The sequence below is a fragment of the Lepisosteus platostomus genome, chromosome 10, assembly GCF_059453375.1.
Source record: "Lepisosteus platostomus isolate fLepPlt1 chromosome 10, fLepPlt1.hap1, whole genome shotgun sequence".
Lineage (NCBI taxonomy): Eukaryota > Metazoa > Chordata > Actinopteri > Semionotiformes > Lepisosteidae > Lepisosteus > Lepisosteus platostomus.
The window spans coordinates 19,076,193-19,089,479 of record NC_142620.1 but is presented as its reverse complement, the minus strand read 5'-3'; the positions used below and the strand labels follow the sequence as shown (position 1 = coordinate 19,089,479).

General features: G+C 41.8%; 2 protein-coding genes across 4 annotated transcripts in view; one reads left to right on the top strand and one right to left on the bottom strand.

Annotated features, from left to right (window-relative positions):
• Positions 1–9,147, bottom strand: part of itpk1a (inositol-tetrakisphosphate 1-kinase a) — a 100,451-nt gene extending 91,304 nt beyond the window's left edge. Inside the window, exon 1 of one of the 3 annotated variants that reach the window (XM_088648597.1) lies at positions 8,952–9,147. The gene's annotated coding sequence lies outside the window, so the exon portion shown is untranslated. Of the gene's footprint in view, positions 1–1,682; positions 1,707–8,373; positions 8,510–8,951 lie in introns of those variants that run through there. The other 2 variants (XM_088648596.1, XM_088648598.1) reach the window with 2 other exon arrangements.
• On the top strand, positions 8,476–12,165 carry lyset (lysosomal enzyme trafficking factor). Its single transcript, XM_088648600.1, has 2 exons — positions 8,476–8,642; positions 9,699–12,165. The coding sequence occupies exon 2, from the start codon at positions 9,714–9,716 to the stop codon at positions 10,119–10,121; it is 408 nt and encodes a 135-aa protein (XP_088504726.1). The 5' UTR covers positions 8,476–8,642; positions 9,699–9,713; the 3' UTR covers positions 10,122–12,165.
• Positions 12,166–13,287: the final 1,122 nt, after the last annotated feature.

The following is a 13,287-nucleotide window of genomic DNA, read 5'->3' as shown; positions in this document are numbered from 1 at the left end:
TTACCTCAAAGGATCCCATAGCATTTTACACATAGAGGGACCAATTCATTTACCACTATAGGTCGGCATCCACATGGATGATGCACAGGAGCCCTGCAATACTGCAGATAAGGTGGAGAATACATAAATGCTTCACCAAATGAATTAAGTGATAACCTGAGTTAGGCCAAACTGAAACAAGCTTAGATTGGGGCCAGCAGGGCCATGTGGCCCGGGCCTCACCTCACAGGGGGGCCTCACCTCAGCCAAGATTGCGTGGTCCTCCACTTTAACCATTTGGCTGTGTTTCTCGACTTGAGTCAAATTTGGAACTTTTACCACATACTGTGATTCTCGACTAAAGTCCACAGTTGTGAAAAAACACCCCCCTTTCAGTGCTGAATCTACCTTTCTTTAGAAGTTTCAAAATGCCTACCTTAATCTTCCCATCATGCCATTCTTGACATTAAAATATTTGTTTCCCCCTTCTTCCCAAACAATGAGGGGGCCTCACAATGTGAAATGGCCAAGGCCTCATCTGAGCTCTCGGAGGGCCTGCACCCACACTCTTTCAAAGATGCCATGACGGTTTTAGTGACTACATATTGTAGGTAAGATCACAGTTTTACATCCCATCCAAAGGAAAGGTCACAAAAGGGGCATTGGTTTTGAAATTCTATCCACAGGAAAGGGCGCCACCAACTGGTACACTAACATTACTAACAGCAGCAACCTGTTTTTCCTCTGATCTTTCCTATCTCAGTACTAATTAGGCCCAGTCTTGCTTAGTGTCTCGGGTCTAAGGAGATCAGACTACATCAGTGGTTCTCAAACTTTTTGGTCTAAGTACCACCTCCAATCATACCAAAGCATCCCAGTACCACCTACAAGTCATCGTCTCATAGGAACTCCAGAAATTCTCAATGACCAACATGAGTGTGCGTGCACGCACACACTCACTCACACATATAATAAATATTATGATAATAAACTTTATTTGATATAGCGCCTTTAAAGGTGGCTTCTCAAAGCGCTTTACAGAAACAAAACAGGAACAACAACAATTAAAAATAAAAAAGCACCATTTCAGTGAGAGGGGTGAGCCTGTTTAGTCGGGCAGATGTGAATTCATTTTTCGAGCCTTGATACAATTCACAACAGAGTCTAACAGATTTTAAATCGTCAGGCATTTTCTTGACGGCAAAGGTCTGGTGGTGGATGTTGCAATGCGTCCATTCATTTCTGGAGCAACGTCTCTAATTCGTGCAACTACACCGCTGTGTCGACTTGTCATTGCTCTAGCACCTTCGGCACAAACTCCGATGCATTTTATCCAGTCGATGCCATTCTCTTCGATACATTCATTCAGAAGCTGAAATATGTGCTCTCCTGTAGTTCCTGTTGGTAGCGGCTTACAGAACAGAAAGTCCTCATGGGACGTACCCTCAAACTCGTACAGGTATCTAACGTAAACGAGCAAATTGGCCAAATCGACTATAGACTCATCTAATTGCAGTGAAAAGCATCTGCTCATCTTAACGCGCTCTATCAGCGTACTTTTGATATCATCCGCCATGACTGTGACTATGTCTTTCAGAGGGGGCAGCAGGTCGAGCTGTTTAGCAGCTTTTTCTCCACACGTAAACGTGTCAGCTCTTTTGCCAAAGGTAAATAAGGTTCTTCAAAATAGTGTGGGGGCTTACCTGCTTTAGCAATCTGTAAGCTTGCATTTTTCCCCGTTTCCGTTTCAGGAGTCCGTCTCAGAAGTTAAAAGAAGTTTTTATTTAATGCGTACGGGAGCGAAACACAGAGACGTTCGGTGTATTTTTCTCAAATTAACCTAGAACAGTTCTTAAATATTTTTTTGTTATCTATCATGCTTTCCTGTGCTCACAAGATTGCCAGCGTTCGTAGCACGCATTTCTATGCATTCCGGTGTTTACAACTTGGCATTGTTCCAAAATCACGCACATTCTCCTACCTTCCTATTTGCTGGAGATAAGTTTTTTTTTAATACAATTGGTCACTTGAGTCCGTAGCAGGCATTCCTATACAATGGTATAGAATTACATAGTAGCTATTGTGTCCACTCAAGTATTAGCGCGCGCTGTATCGTAGTACGTGGGCTGCGTATTCGACACGTAATAAAATATAAAATATGAAAACTCGTCCCGATTTTTCAGTGCACACAACAAAGTTCCAGGGTCATATGGCGTACCACCTGGCGGCGCTCCAAGTACCACAGTTTGAGAACCACTGGACTACATGATGGTAACGCTTTTGGTGTCCAAGCATCTCATTCTTTAATAATAATTATAATAATTGCTTACACTTATATAGCGCTTTTCTGGACACTCCACTCAAAGCACTTTACAGGTAATGGGGACTCCCCTCCACCACTACCAATGTGTAGCATCCACCTGGATGATGCGACGGCAGCCATAGTGCGCCAGAACGCTCACCACACATCAGCTATCAGTGGGGAGGAGAGCAGAGTAATGTAGCCAATTCATAGAGGGGGAGTATTAGGAGGCCATGATTGGTAAGGGCCAATTGGAAATTTGGCCAGGACACCGGGGTTACACCCCTACTCTTTTTCGAGAAGCGCCCTGGGATTTTTAATGACCACAGAGAGTCAGGACCTCGGTTTTACGTCTCATCCGAAGGACGGCGCCTGTTTACAGTATAGTGTCCCCATCACTATACTGGGGCATTAGGACCCACATGGACCACAGGGTGAGCGCCCCCTGCTGGCCCCACTAACACCTCTTCCAGCAGCAACCTTAGTTTTTCCCAGGAGGTCTCCCATCCAGGTACTGACCAGGCTCACACCTGCTTAGCTTCAGTGGGTTGCCAGTTGTGAGTTGCAGGGTGATATAATAATAATAATAATAATAGCCTGGTCAGTACCTGGATGGGAGACCTCCTTGGAAAAACTAAGGTTGCTGCTGGAAGAGGTGTTAGTGGGGCCAGCAGGGGGTGCTCACCCTGTGGTCCATGTGGGTCCTAATGCCCCAGTATAGTGATGGGGACACTATACTGTAAACAGGCGCCGTCCTTCGGATGAGACGTAAAACCGAGGTCCTGACTCTCTGTGGTCATTAAAAAATCCCAGGGCGCTTCTCGAAAAGAGTAGGGGTGTAACCCCGGTGTCCTGGCCAAATTTCCAATTGGCCCTTACCAATCATGGCCTCCTAATAATCCCCTTCTATGAATTGGCTACATTACTCTGCTCTCCTCCCCACTGATAGCTGATGTGTGGTGAGCGTTCTGGCGCACTATGGCTGCCGTCGCATCATCCAGGTGGATGCTGCACATTGGTGGTGGTGGAGGGATATGGCTGCTGGCTTTGTTCTTATTTGAATTAAAGCTCTCATTTATTCCACTATTACCTTATATCATGATAAACAATGTGCTGCTATATTCTCTTACAACTTACATTCATTATAAACATTAACTGAATATGAACAAGTAATAGGTTTATTCCATGCTGAAAAAAAGTAGAAAGAGAACACAGTGTTTCGGCCGTGGAGCCTTATTCAGGTGTCAGTCACCTTCAGAAGAAAACCATCAACACCCCAAACACCCTGACCAACCCTAACCTTGTTGTCACCATACCTTCTGACCTTTCCCTTTCACAGGATGAGCGATCCCTCCTCATCAAAGCGCTCAGTTTCGTACCAGTTCCCAGGAAGCTGGACATCCCCCAGACCAATGTCGACCTTAACCGCTTTTACCGCAGGATCCGTCTCAGAGCACATTTTGCCGACGATTCCTCTTCACAGGCAGCTGATAACTACCCGGTTATTGATGTCATTAACAACATTAATCCCAAACAGAGCTGTTGGACTCCCCCCTCTGGCTGTTTTCCACCAGTTGATTATTTCATCAACCAATGCACTAATCAAGCTCCCAAGGCACTCTCTATACCCAGTAAACACAGGTCTAACCTCACCCAAGGAGAAAATCAGGCGCTCCAGTCTCTCCGCAACAGGGATGATATCGTCATCAAACCAGCGGACAAAGGAGGCGCTGTTGTGGTGTGGCGTAAGGATCTATATATCTTTGAAGCCTCTAGTCAACTAACTGACACTTCAACAGGACCCTACCACTGACTACCAAAAGGAAGTTGTATCCACCATTTCTCTTCTTATCAGCAGTAACGAGCTCCCCCAGGAGGTGAACCAGCTCATCATGGAACATCCGCAGGTATCTCAATTTTACCTCCTCCCCAAAATCCACAAACCGGACACCCCTGGACGCCCCATCATATCAGCATGTTACTGTCCAACTACTTACATCTCAGCCTTTCTCGACAGCATCATGAGACCGCTGGTTGAAGATCTTCCCTCATACATCAAAGACACCAACCACGCGCTCCAACTTTTTAATGATTTCCAATTTCAGGGTACCGAATGCTACATTTTTACCATGGACATCACATCTCTGTACACCGTCATTCCCCATAATGACGGCCTTACAGCCCTCAAGCACACGCTGGACAAACGCGCAGTGTTTGATCCACCCACCCACACCCTAGTACGCCTTGCAGAATTGGTCCTCACACTGAACGCATTCTCTTTCAATAATCTTTTTAACCAACAGGTCAGTGGAGTTACCATGGGCACTAGAATGGGACCCAGCTATGCCAATATTTTTGTCGGCTGGGTAGAAGAACACTTCTTCGCTTTCTACAGTGGCTATGTCCCTGACCTCTACAAACGATACTGTATATTGATGACTGCGTTGGTGCCGCCACATGCTCCAACGATCAGCTTGAGTTCTTCCTGCACCATTTCACCAACTTCCACCCGTCCCTCAAATATACGGTTAACATATCTTCCACTTCTCTTCCATTTGTAGACATCAACTTCTCCATCAACTACCCCCGACTGTCCACTTCAGTTTATTACAAACCCACGGATTCACACAGCTACCTCCTGTACAGCTCATTTCACCCCAACCACACTAAAAACTCTCTTCCTTTTTCACAGTTCCTTAGGCTACGACGATTATGCAGCGATGACATCGACTTCGAGAACCAAGCCCTCGAAATGTACTCCTTTTTCATCAACAGAGGATACCCCAGCAGTGTGATTGACAGGGCCCTTGCCCAAGCCAAAAACACCCCCCGGACCATCAACCCGATCAGGAACTCCCGCCGTAACAACCGCATTCCTTTGGTGCTTCCTTACCACCCTAACACACTTCCTATCCCCAGGACCATTAACCACAACTTTTCCATCCTACAGGATGATCCCTCCATTGGGGCCCTCTTTTCTGATCGCCCTATCAACTCATATCGCCGACCACCTAATCTGTGTAACCTCCTTGTTCACAGCTCCCTTGACTGCCCTCAACAACCATCCACACCAGGCACTTTCCCTTGCAACAGTGCTCGCTGTATCACCTGCAAGTACACATCCACCACCACACTCATTCAAGGCCCCTCAGGACAATTCCGGATCACCCAGACAGCATCTTGTACCTCCAGCAACCTTATTTACTGTATCTCTTGCAGTAAATGCCTGACACCTGAAGAAGGCTCCACGGCCGAAACGTTGTGTTCTCTTTCTTCTTTTTTTCAGCATGGAATAAACCTATTACTTATTCCTTTGCAGCCTACGCATGCTGACGCAGCTACCCACCTGAATAAACTGAATATGCTCTAGCAGACCAAATGATTTTTGAGATTAAGCTACAACTGCATGTCAAGACACTATAGAAGGAAACTAAGTTAATTACAGATTTTCAGATAGTCTGGAAATAATGTAATTAATCTAATCTGAAAATCTTCACCTGAAAATGAAATATTATATCATCACATGTAAAATAGTGCACTTCCTCTCATTTCATGTAATCGTTTTAACTTATGAATACATATACACTACACATAAAATGGATTAGCTGCGGTACCTAGTAATTCAGTGTTATAGTAATAATACAGCAGATGTTAGTTTTAGAACACAGACAGTGCCAGATTTCCCATTAGGCACTTTAAGCACAGTGCCTAGGGCCTATGAAATTTTTAGGGCCTACAAAAGAGGGAAACGTGACTAACGAAAAACAAACTGAAACAACATGCTTGCGATCGACTCTAGGTGCTCCAAATCAAAAATCATATGCTATCTAGCAGCTGTTCTAGAAACTAGAGGCTTGGCTCGCTCCATCAATCATTTAGCATTAGAATAGTTTAAAGTGCATCATGTCAACCGACATCATTCAGTTGGCATTTACCCCTCTTTTTGCACAGTTCGGTGTGAAAGTGCATAGGGCCTACGAACACCAAAATCCAGCCCTGAACACAGCTGGCTCCAAATTTGATCTGACTGAAAACTGAAACTGAGAAAAATAATTTTAGCAATAAATATTTCCAGTGCACATTCAAGTGTGCATAAATTATAATAAAAATAATAAACTTTATTTTATATAGCGCCTTTAAAGGTGGCTTCTCAAAGCGCTTTACAGGATGACAATAACAATAAATAAGAAGACTACAACAATAAATAAGAAAATTTCACAAGACAGGACACAATTATAATTACAACAACAAACAATAACAATAGAGGAGACCGTGGAAGATGGTATTAAGAAGAGCAGAGGGGTGAAGAATGGAACCAGTTAAGTAAAGGCTTTTCTGAAAAGGAGGGTTTTGAGTCTGGATTTGAAGGAGTTTAGAGAAGGTGACTCTCTAATATCCTTGGGCAAGGAGTTCCAGATCTTGGGGGCATAGCAGGAGAAGGCCCTGTCGCCCATACAATGTAGACGGGCTTGGGGGACAGTAAGGAGGGCAGAATTTGAAGAGCGGAGGTTGCGAGGTGGGGAGTAGGGCGATAAAAGTTCAGACAGGTATTGAGGTGCCAAGCCATGTAAAGCCTTGTAGGTGAGCATGAGGATTTTAAAGTCTACGCGGAATTTGACCGGAAGCCAGTGCAAGGACTCCAGGATAGGAGTAATGTGAACACTTGCACTAGATCTGGTCAGGATTCTGGCTGCTGAATTTTGGACATACTGCAGCTTGTTCAGAGTAGATTTAGATACCCCAGGGAGCAGAGCATTGCAGTAGTCAATTCGAGAGAATATGTTGATCAGCTTTTCAGCCACAATTGAAATTGAAATTGAAAACGTGAAAAATGGTAAGACTGTAAGATTCAGATATCACAAAAATAGAGAAAAAGGAGAAGATGTTGCCTCTAATCTTTTTGGTTCAAGCACTTCTGAGTAATTGATTATTCATCCATACATGACTAATTTCTCTGGCTCCTACTGATTACATGACTTAACCTTGTGAACTGCTTTCTGCTGTGTTCTCACAGAACAAATATTCTGTTAAGGTCTGGAGATAGTGATGGCCAGTTGTGAATGTTAGTGTTATTCTCTTCTAACCATTTGGCAGGAGATTTGGAAGTGTGCTTCAGGTCGTTTTCCTGCTGGAAAGTCCATGTGCTTCCAAGCTTGGACTTACTAGCCAGAGAGATTAGATTTTTGGGTAAAATGTCCTGATCTACTTTGGAATCCATCAACACCAGGATAAGAGGGTCCAAACAAATTTCACAGAGGGGATGATATTCTTTTGCCTTTGCCAACATAAGTTTGAACTTTTCTCATACTGCTGGTTAGACTGTCCAAAACTTGAATCTGTGTTTCATCCAACCACAAATCATGGGGTCTCCACATGACCTGGGAGTCATGTAGTTGTTTTCGGCAAATTCATGTATTTTCCTTTGATGTTGCCATGGAACTCTCCCACAAACACCAGATTCATGAGGACAGCCTTGAACGGTAGTCAAGGATATAGTCTGTCCTGATGATGCCATTTTTTTTACTGTTGCCCTAGCATGTGATTTAGCCTCCCAACAACTTTTCTGTTCACACAGTTGAGTTAAAACATCTTGTATACTCTTGCTGGTGGGAGAGAAACACAGTTTGTAGCTGTGGATAAAGTAGTTCCTTATTTTTACTACAGAGCTTTGGACAATTCTCTGTTATCCCCCCAATTACATTTTACTGAATGTTCATCTATAAATAACCACCAACAATCAATTTCCGGAAGCTTCTATAAACCTTCTGAGGCTTTGTAAAACTACAAAGAATAAAAATGAAATCCTTAGGATTAATATTTTATACTATTTAGAGAGTATGATTACACAGTTGTTATATGTTAGAACAAGGCTGTTAAAGATGAATAAACGCTATTTTTTCATATATGCGGTTGACAGAGTACTCTTTTTAAAATACATTCAATAAAACAAAATGATTTAAATGCTTGAACATCCTGATAAATGCCTTCAGTTCTTTTCAAAATCAACTTTTAGTTTCAGTTCATCAAGAGAACGGAAAAGTTAATCCTTTTGTAATCAAACCCTCTACTGAAATGCAATGTAGTCGTCCTACCGAAAGAGGGGGCACGAGTGCTACGTATGCACGTGGAGGAACTTCCTTAGTAGAGTAGCTCGCACGGATCCCGGATGTCGTTATTTTAAGGAAGTTTGTGGTTTGGAGGATCAAGTCAGGTGATAGTACAGGCTTGTGAACCTATCATGAAAATAAGCAGAGTTGGATATGGTTTTCGTCTGACAATTGAGGAACTGGATTGATATCTTGCGATGAAATGAGCTTCAAGATGACTGCTGCAAATTTGACTGTTCTATAAATTAAGACAGGTGAGAATTCGACATATTTTCCCCATTTTTTTCGTGATGTGAGGGGCCATAGCCTGAATTTTGTGATGTTATTTATAAAATATAAAATACAAGTGTCTGTCAGCTGCTTTATTTAAAACAGCACTTCTGTGTTTTCCGGAATTATGTTCATTTTTTCAGTATTGTGGAACGGTAATCTCCCAGAATGTCTCAATTGCTTTACAGTTTCGTATTAAAATAAGTGCTTACACACCCTGTCAGCATTAGCAATACATAAGACGAGGTAGCCAAAAACAAAATACTGTAAAAAATCAATAGTGCTTTACTTACCTATCAAGGAGCGTAAGGAAACACCTTAACTTGAAAAGAAATCGTCCTCTCTGTTAGCTCAAGTGGTCCAACAAACTGCGGCTTCTTTATTTTAATTTGAATAAAAGCTTCAATTTGACGTGCCAGTGCCTTTTGATGTTCCGCATGTTATTTCAACAATAACGCTGAATGATTTCATAGCCATCAGATCGGTAGCATTTATGTGAACGTGTTACGACAGTTACACGCTTCCTTCCTGAAAGGTCTCTTGCCCATCTAAAGTGTTGTCAGCTCTGGCCGGTTTGGTCATGTCTCCTAATGTCACCAGTTAGTATTTGAAGTACTAACGACCTTCATTAGTAAACATACTTCAGCGCCTGAAAATCTGATCATACAACAGGAGCGTGTCTCCATTGTGAGCTCCAGAGCTGAAGCAACCTTCTGAGGAAAGCTCATTTGAAGGATTTCAGAAAATATTTGCCTTCCCTACATTACGTTTTTGATCACCCAATTTGTTCACCACTCAAGGGTCGAGTGAAGGGTTGATCTAAAGCAAATAATTAAAAGTACACAACATCACCTACCTACATTGAAGCATGAGGTGTTTTATGAACCTAAGGCACGCATTTGTGTTTCATTTGCATGGCTGCAAGAGCGTTGTGTCTGCCAAATGAACAACGTTATTCTGGCATGTAGAGCTGGGTTTCTCTTCAGTGAAGGCAGTGTCACTCTGCGCCCACTACCTTTGCTTTGGCTCTGCTCCTGCAGGAAGGAGTATGGAGAATGATGAACTTCCGTCAGCGGATGGGATGGATCGGTGTGGGGCTGTACCTGCTGGCTAGCGCGGCTGCCTTCTACTACGTCTTTGAGATCAACCAGACGTACAACCGGCTGACCCTGGAGCATGTGGAGCAGGCGGCGGAGGAGCTCCACCCGGGGCCCGACGACTCCTCTTCCTGGACAATCGCGCTGAAGGCACGGCTGCTGTCCTTCCCCTTCTGGCTGTGGGCCGCCATCTTCCTTATCCCCTACCTCCAGGTCTTTCTGTTCCTCTACTCCTGCACTCGCGCTGACCCCAAAACCGTCGGGTACTGCATCATTCCCATCTGCTTGGCCCTCATCTGCAACCGTCACCAGACGTTTGCCAAGGCCTCCAACCAGATCAGCCGGCTCCAGCTCATCGACACTTAGGTCGCGGCAGGAGCTCGTGGCCGGCTGTCGGGTTCACAGATCCGAGGGGATTTCCACTGTTCCTGCCAGCTTCCGTTTCAGGATAGCCTTTTACACTCCGTAGCCACTGCTCCTGTCAGAAGTGTGCTGTTTATTTTTCTAGAGAATTCACGTAAAGATGTTTTTGGGGCCTTTTTTTCTGATAAGGAATCAGTGTAATGAGGGTTCATGTGTGTACGATGAGACAAATTCAAGCTGAAAATGGCAGCGCAGTTTCAATTGTGTATATTGAGCTGGGAGCTCTCAAGTTCATCTTATTTAAAGACAGGATAAAGTGCACCAGACCAGGTCTCATTTTGTCCTCGAGATGAAAATATTCCTTTGTCAAGACTTTCTTTATAATACAATGTTATCCAGGTTCTACATTTGCTCAAAAGCTGAAAACAGATACTGTAGGAGTTGGCTATGAGACACCTAATAAAGACGTTTAAGATCTACATCTGATAAAACATACGTACAGTATCATGCCAGGGACCCAACCCGATACAAGTGCTGAGATGTTGATGACTGGCACTGCTACAGTACATCTTAACCAAGAAAGGTGACAACACATTAACACATTTTTTAACTGAATGTATTGTAATTGCCAATATCTCTGCTTCCTAGTTTGTACGACTTTTGCTCTCCTCAACTATCATTGTCTTCGTATCTGTTTAACCTTCTGTGATCTTGCCTGGTGATACTGCATACACACCAGCGTGATTCGCTGTGGAGTTTCACCCTCTGTGCATTACATTACATGAAGAAGCCTGGCTCTGGTAGTATTACTCTAATATACAGAAACTAAAATTGAAGAGACCTATTTGTATTTAACTTGGATCATTAGCTCTGTATGATTTTAACCTGAAGTTAACAGAAGACATTGTCTTTTTTAAAACGGAAAATTTCAATTTAAACTGCAGATACGAAACTTTTCAGGCAGTATTCATATACTCGCAAATGCATATGCGTTGGAGTAGGTACAAATTTAAAAACTTAAAAAGTACATTGAAGATTTTATCTTCAATAGTGAAAGTAACATTCTTTAAAGGAAAAGTAGGACTTTTCACCTCTATTACTGTAAAAGAAGCACAACTATGTTTTAATATACTTTTTAAGTTAGTGGAATGTTAAAATATCTTTTGTGAAGACATCTGTGGGTTGAGTTTGGACCACTATGTGAATACATTGAATCACCACAACGACTTCCATAAGTCTACATTCTGTGGATTCTAAGCCCCTCTGTATTTAACTAGTAATCAATTTGAACCTGATAAAAGACACGGCAGCTTTAATACCATCTTTCCATTAGCTGTGCAAATTCTTGTATGGACATGTGGGAATAATGCACATTCAAATGGCTTGCTTGACATTGACAGGTAAATTTATGTTGCTTTACCCTTATATTTGCAGTAAAACTACTGTGCAAAAATAACTGTTTTAAGGTGGAAAGTGACACTTATATATAGTGTTGTCTCCTACTTAGAGTAAATATACGTGAAAGAACAGAACTCACCCACAACGTGTGTTTGTGCCCAGTGTTTGTTTACAGATGTTGTGTTGCTTGATTCACATTTTCTTGATTTTCTAAATTTATTCATCTTGAAATGTTAAGAATGTAATTCACGACCGAGGCATGTCCAGACAGCCCCAGATACTACAGAACTGTACTGCTGTAAGTGTTCAACAGTGCTGAATAATTACTTTATGTGTACGCCAAAGATTCTTCTAAAATCCTGTTCTAGATCAGAGGTGTTCAACCTGCAGTTTGGGTCTAGTAATACTGCCTTTCATTATTTATTTTCAATTTTTTCAGAAGCTTATTTTGTTAAGTTAAAGTTAGCTTTTAAAAAAAAATGATCAATTGAAAGGCATTCTTAAACAGTCTGAAAGGGCTTGCCAATATTTTACAGTGAAAGCATTTAGCTTTTGAGGTATTTTGTTTTTTGCCTTTCAATACTAATTGCACTGTGATTAAACACAAGCCTGGAATTCTTTTTTTATAATAAAAAAAATTGAAAAACTGTTTCTTTCTTTCAGATATTACTGAATATTTTTAATAAACAGATCTTGGCACTGATAGGATTAACTCAGCGGAAAAACTTCATTCATGCATGATCATGGAGGACAAGGTTTCCCTTAATGGAATTTCAACCCTGAAGCAAATGTGACGTTTAGAAGAGATGAATGGTAAAGACATTTTCAGTTTTGTTTGTAAATAATCACAACTATCACATGAAAGACTATGATTTTTTGAAGTAAATACAATTAAGCTGATTATACTTTTTCACCTTGAAGCTACCCTTTACATCTCACCCACCAGAGAAAAATCTATAAAAGCAAATATTGTAGTTGAGACTTTCTGGATTTCTTAAGGCCATAGTTTTTGTTTTCCATTGGCTGACCTTGACCTTTCTAGCTACTACCTGTGAACATCAGTTTCTCCCAAGTGCCACTTAAGAATTGTCAATTTTGCTTTTCAGGTTAACATTTTGTGGATGCCCGACACTATTTTTTGGATAAATTGTTTTCAAAACAATATCAGTCTTTACTGATAATTGCTCAGTTGTTTTCCTGTCTCTAGTCAGATATAAAATTATCAAGCACTGTGAGGTGGGCCTTTCACTGGAATTATATCCTTTGTCCATCCATACTGATTAGATAAAGATCTTAGATCTTTAGATCTGATCAGTCTCAACATATTCAAGGAATATTTGAAGTTCAAGCATGTAATATTGACAAATATCCTTCATTCCTACAAAGAAAAATCTTGTAGCATCAAACATTTGCACTTGTATTTAATATATTTGACATATGCCCACTTTAGTATGGTCAAGGCCTATTGGAAATATATAATTCCACCACCAATACAGCTTGGTTTACATGGGTCCTTCAAATCATGTCACATGTTGTCAAGCCACAACATCAATAAAGAATCTTCCCACAATTTGCAAGCCTTGCCAACAAGCTGATTTTGGTAAACAGCCATGTTCTCTAATGCTGTTTACTATATGATACACAATATAATGTGTGTATGCAAGTTTGAGAATGTGGAAGGCTCTGTTGGCTGCAATTTACTTTTACAGCTTTTAACTGCGATACCTAAGGCTTTGTCCAGTAGTGTTCAAAATCCATATTCCTTTTGTCA

Excerpts from the sequence above, each read along its gene's own strand:
- lyset (XM_088648600.1), top strand. The coding sequence starts at position 9,714 with ATGATGAACTTCCGTCAGCGGATGGGATGGATCGGTGTGGGGCTGTAC.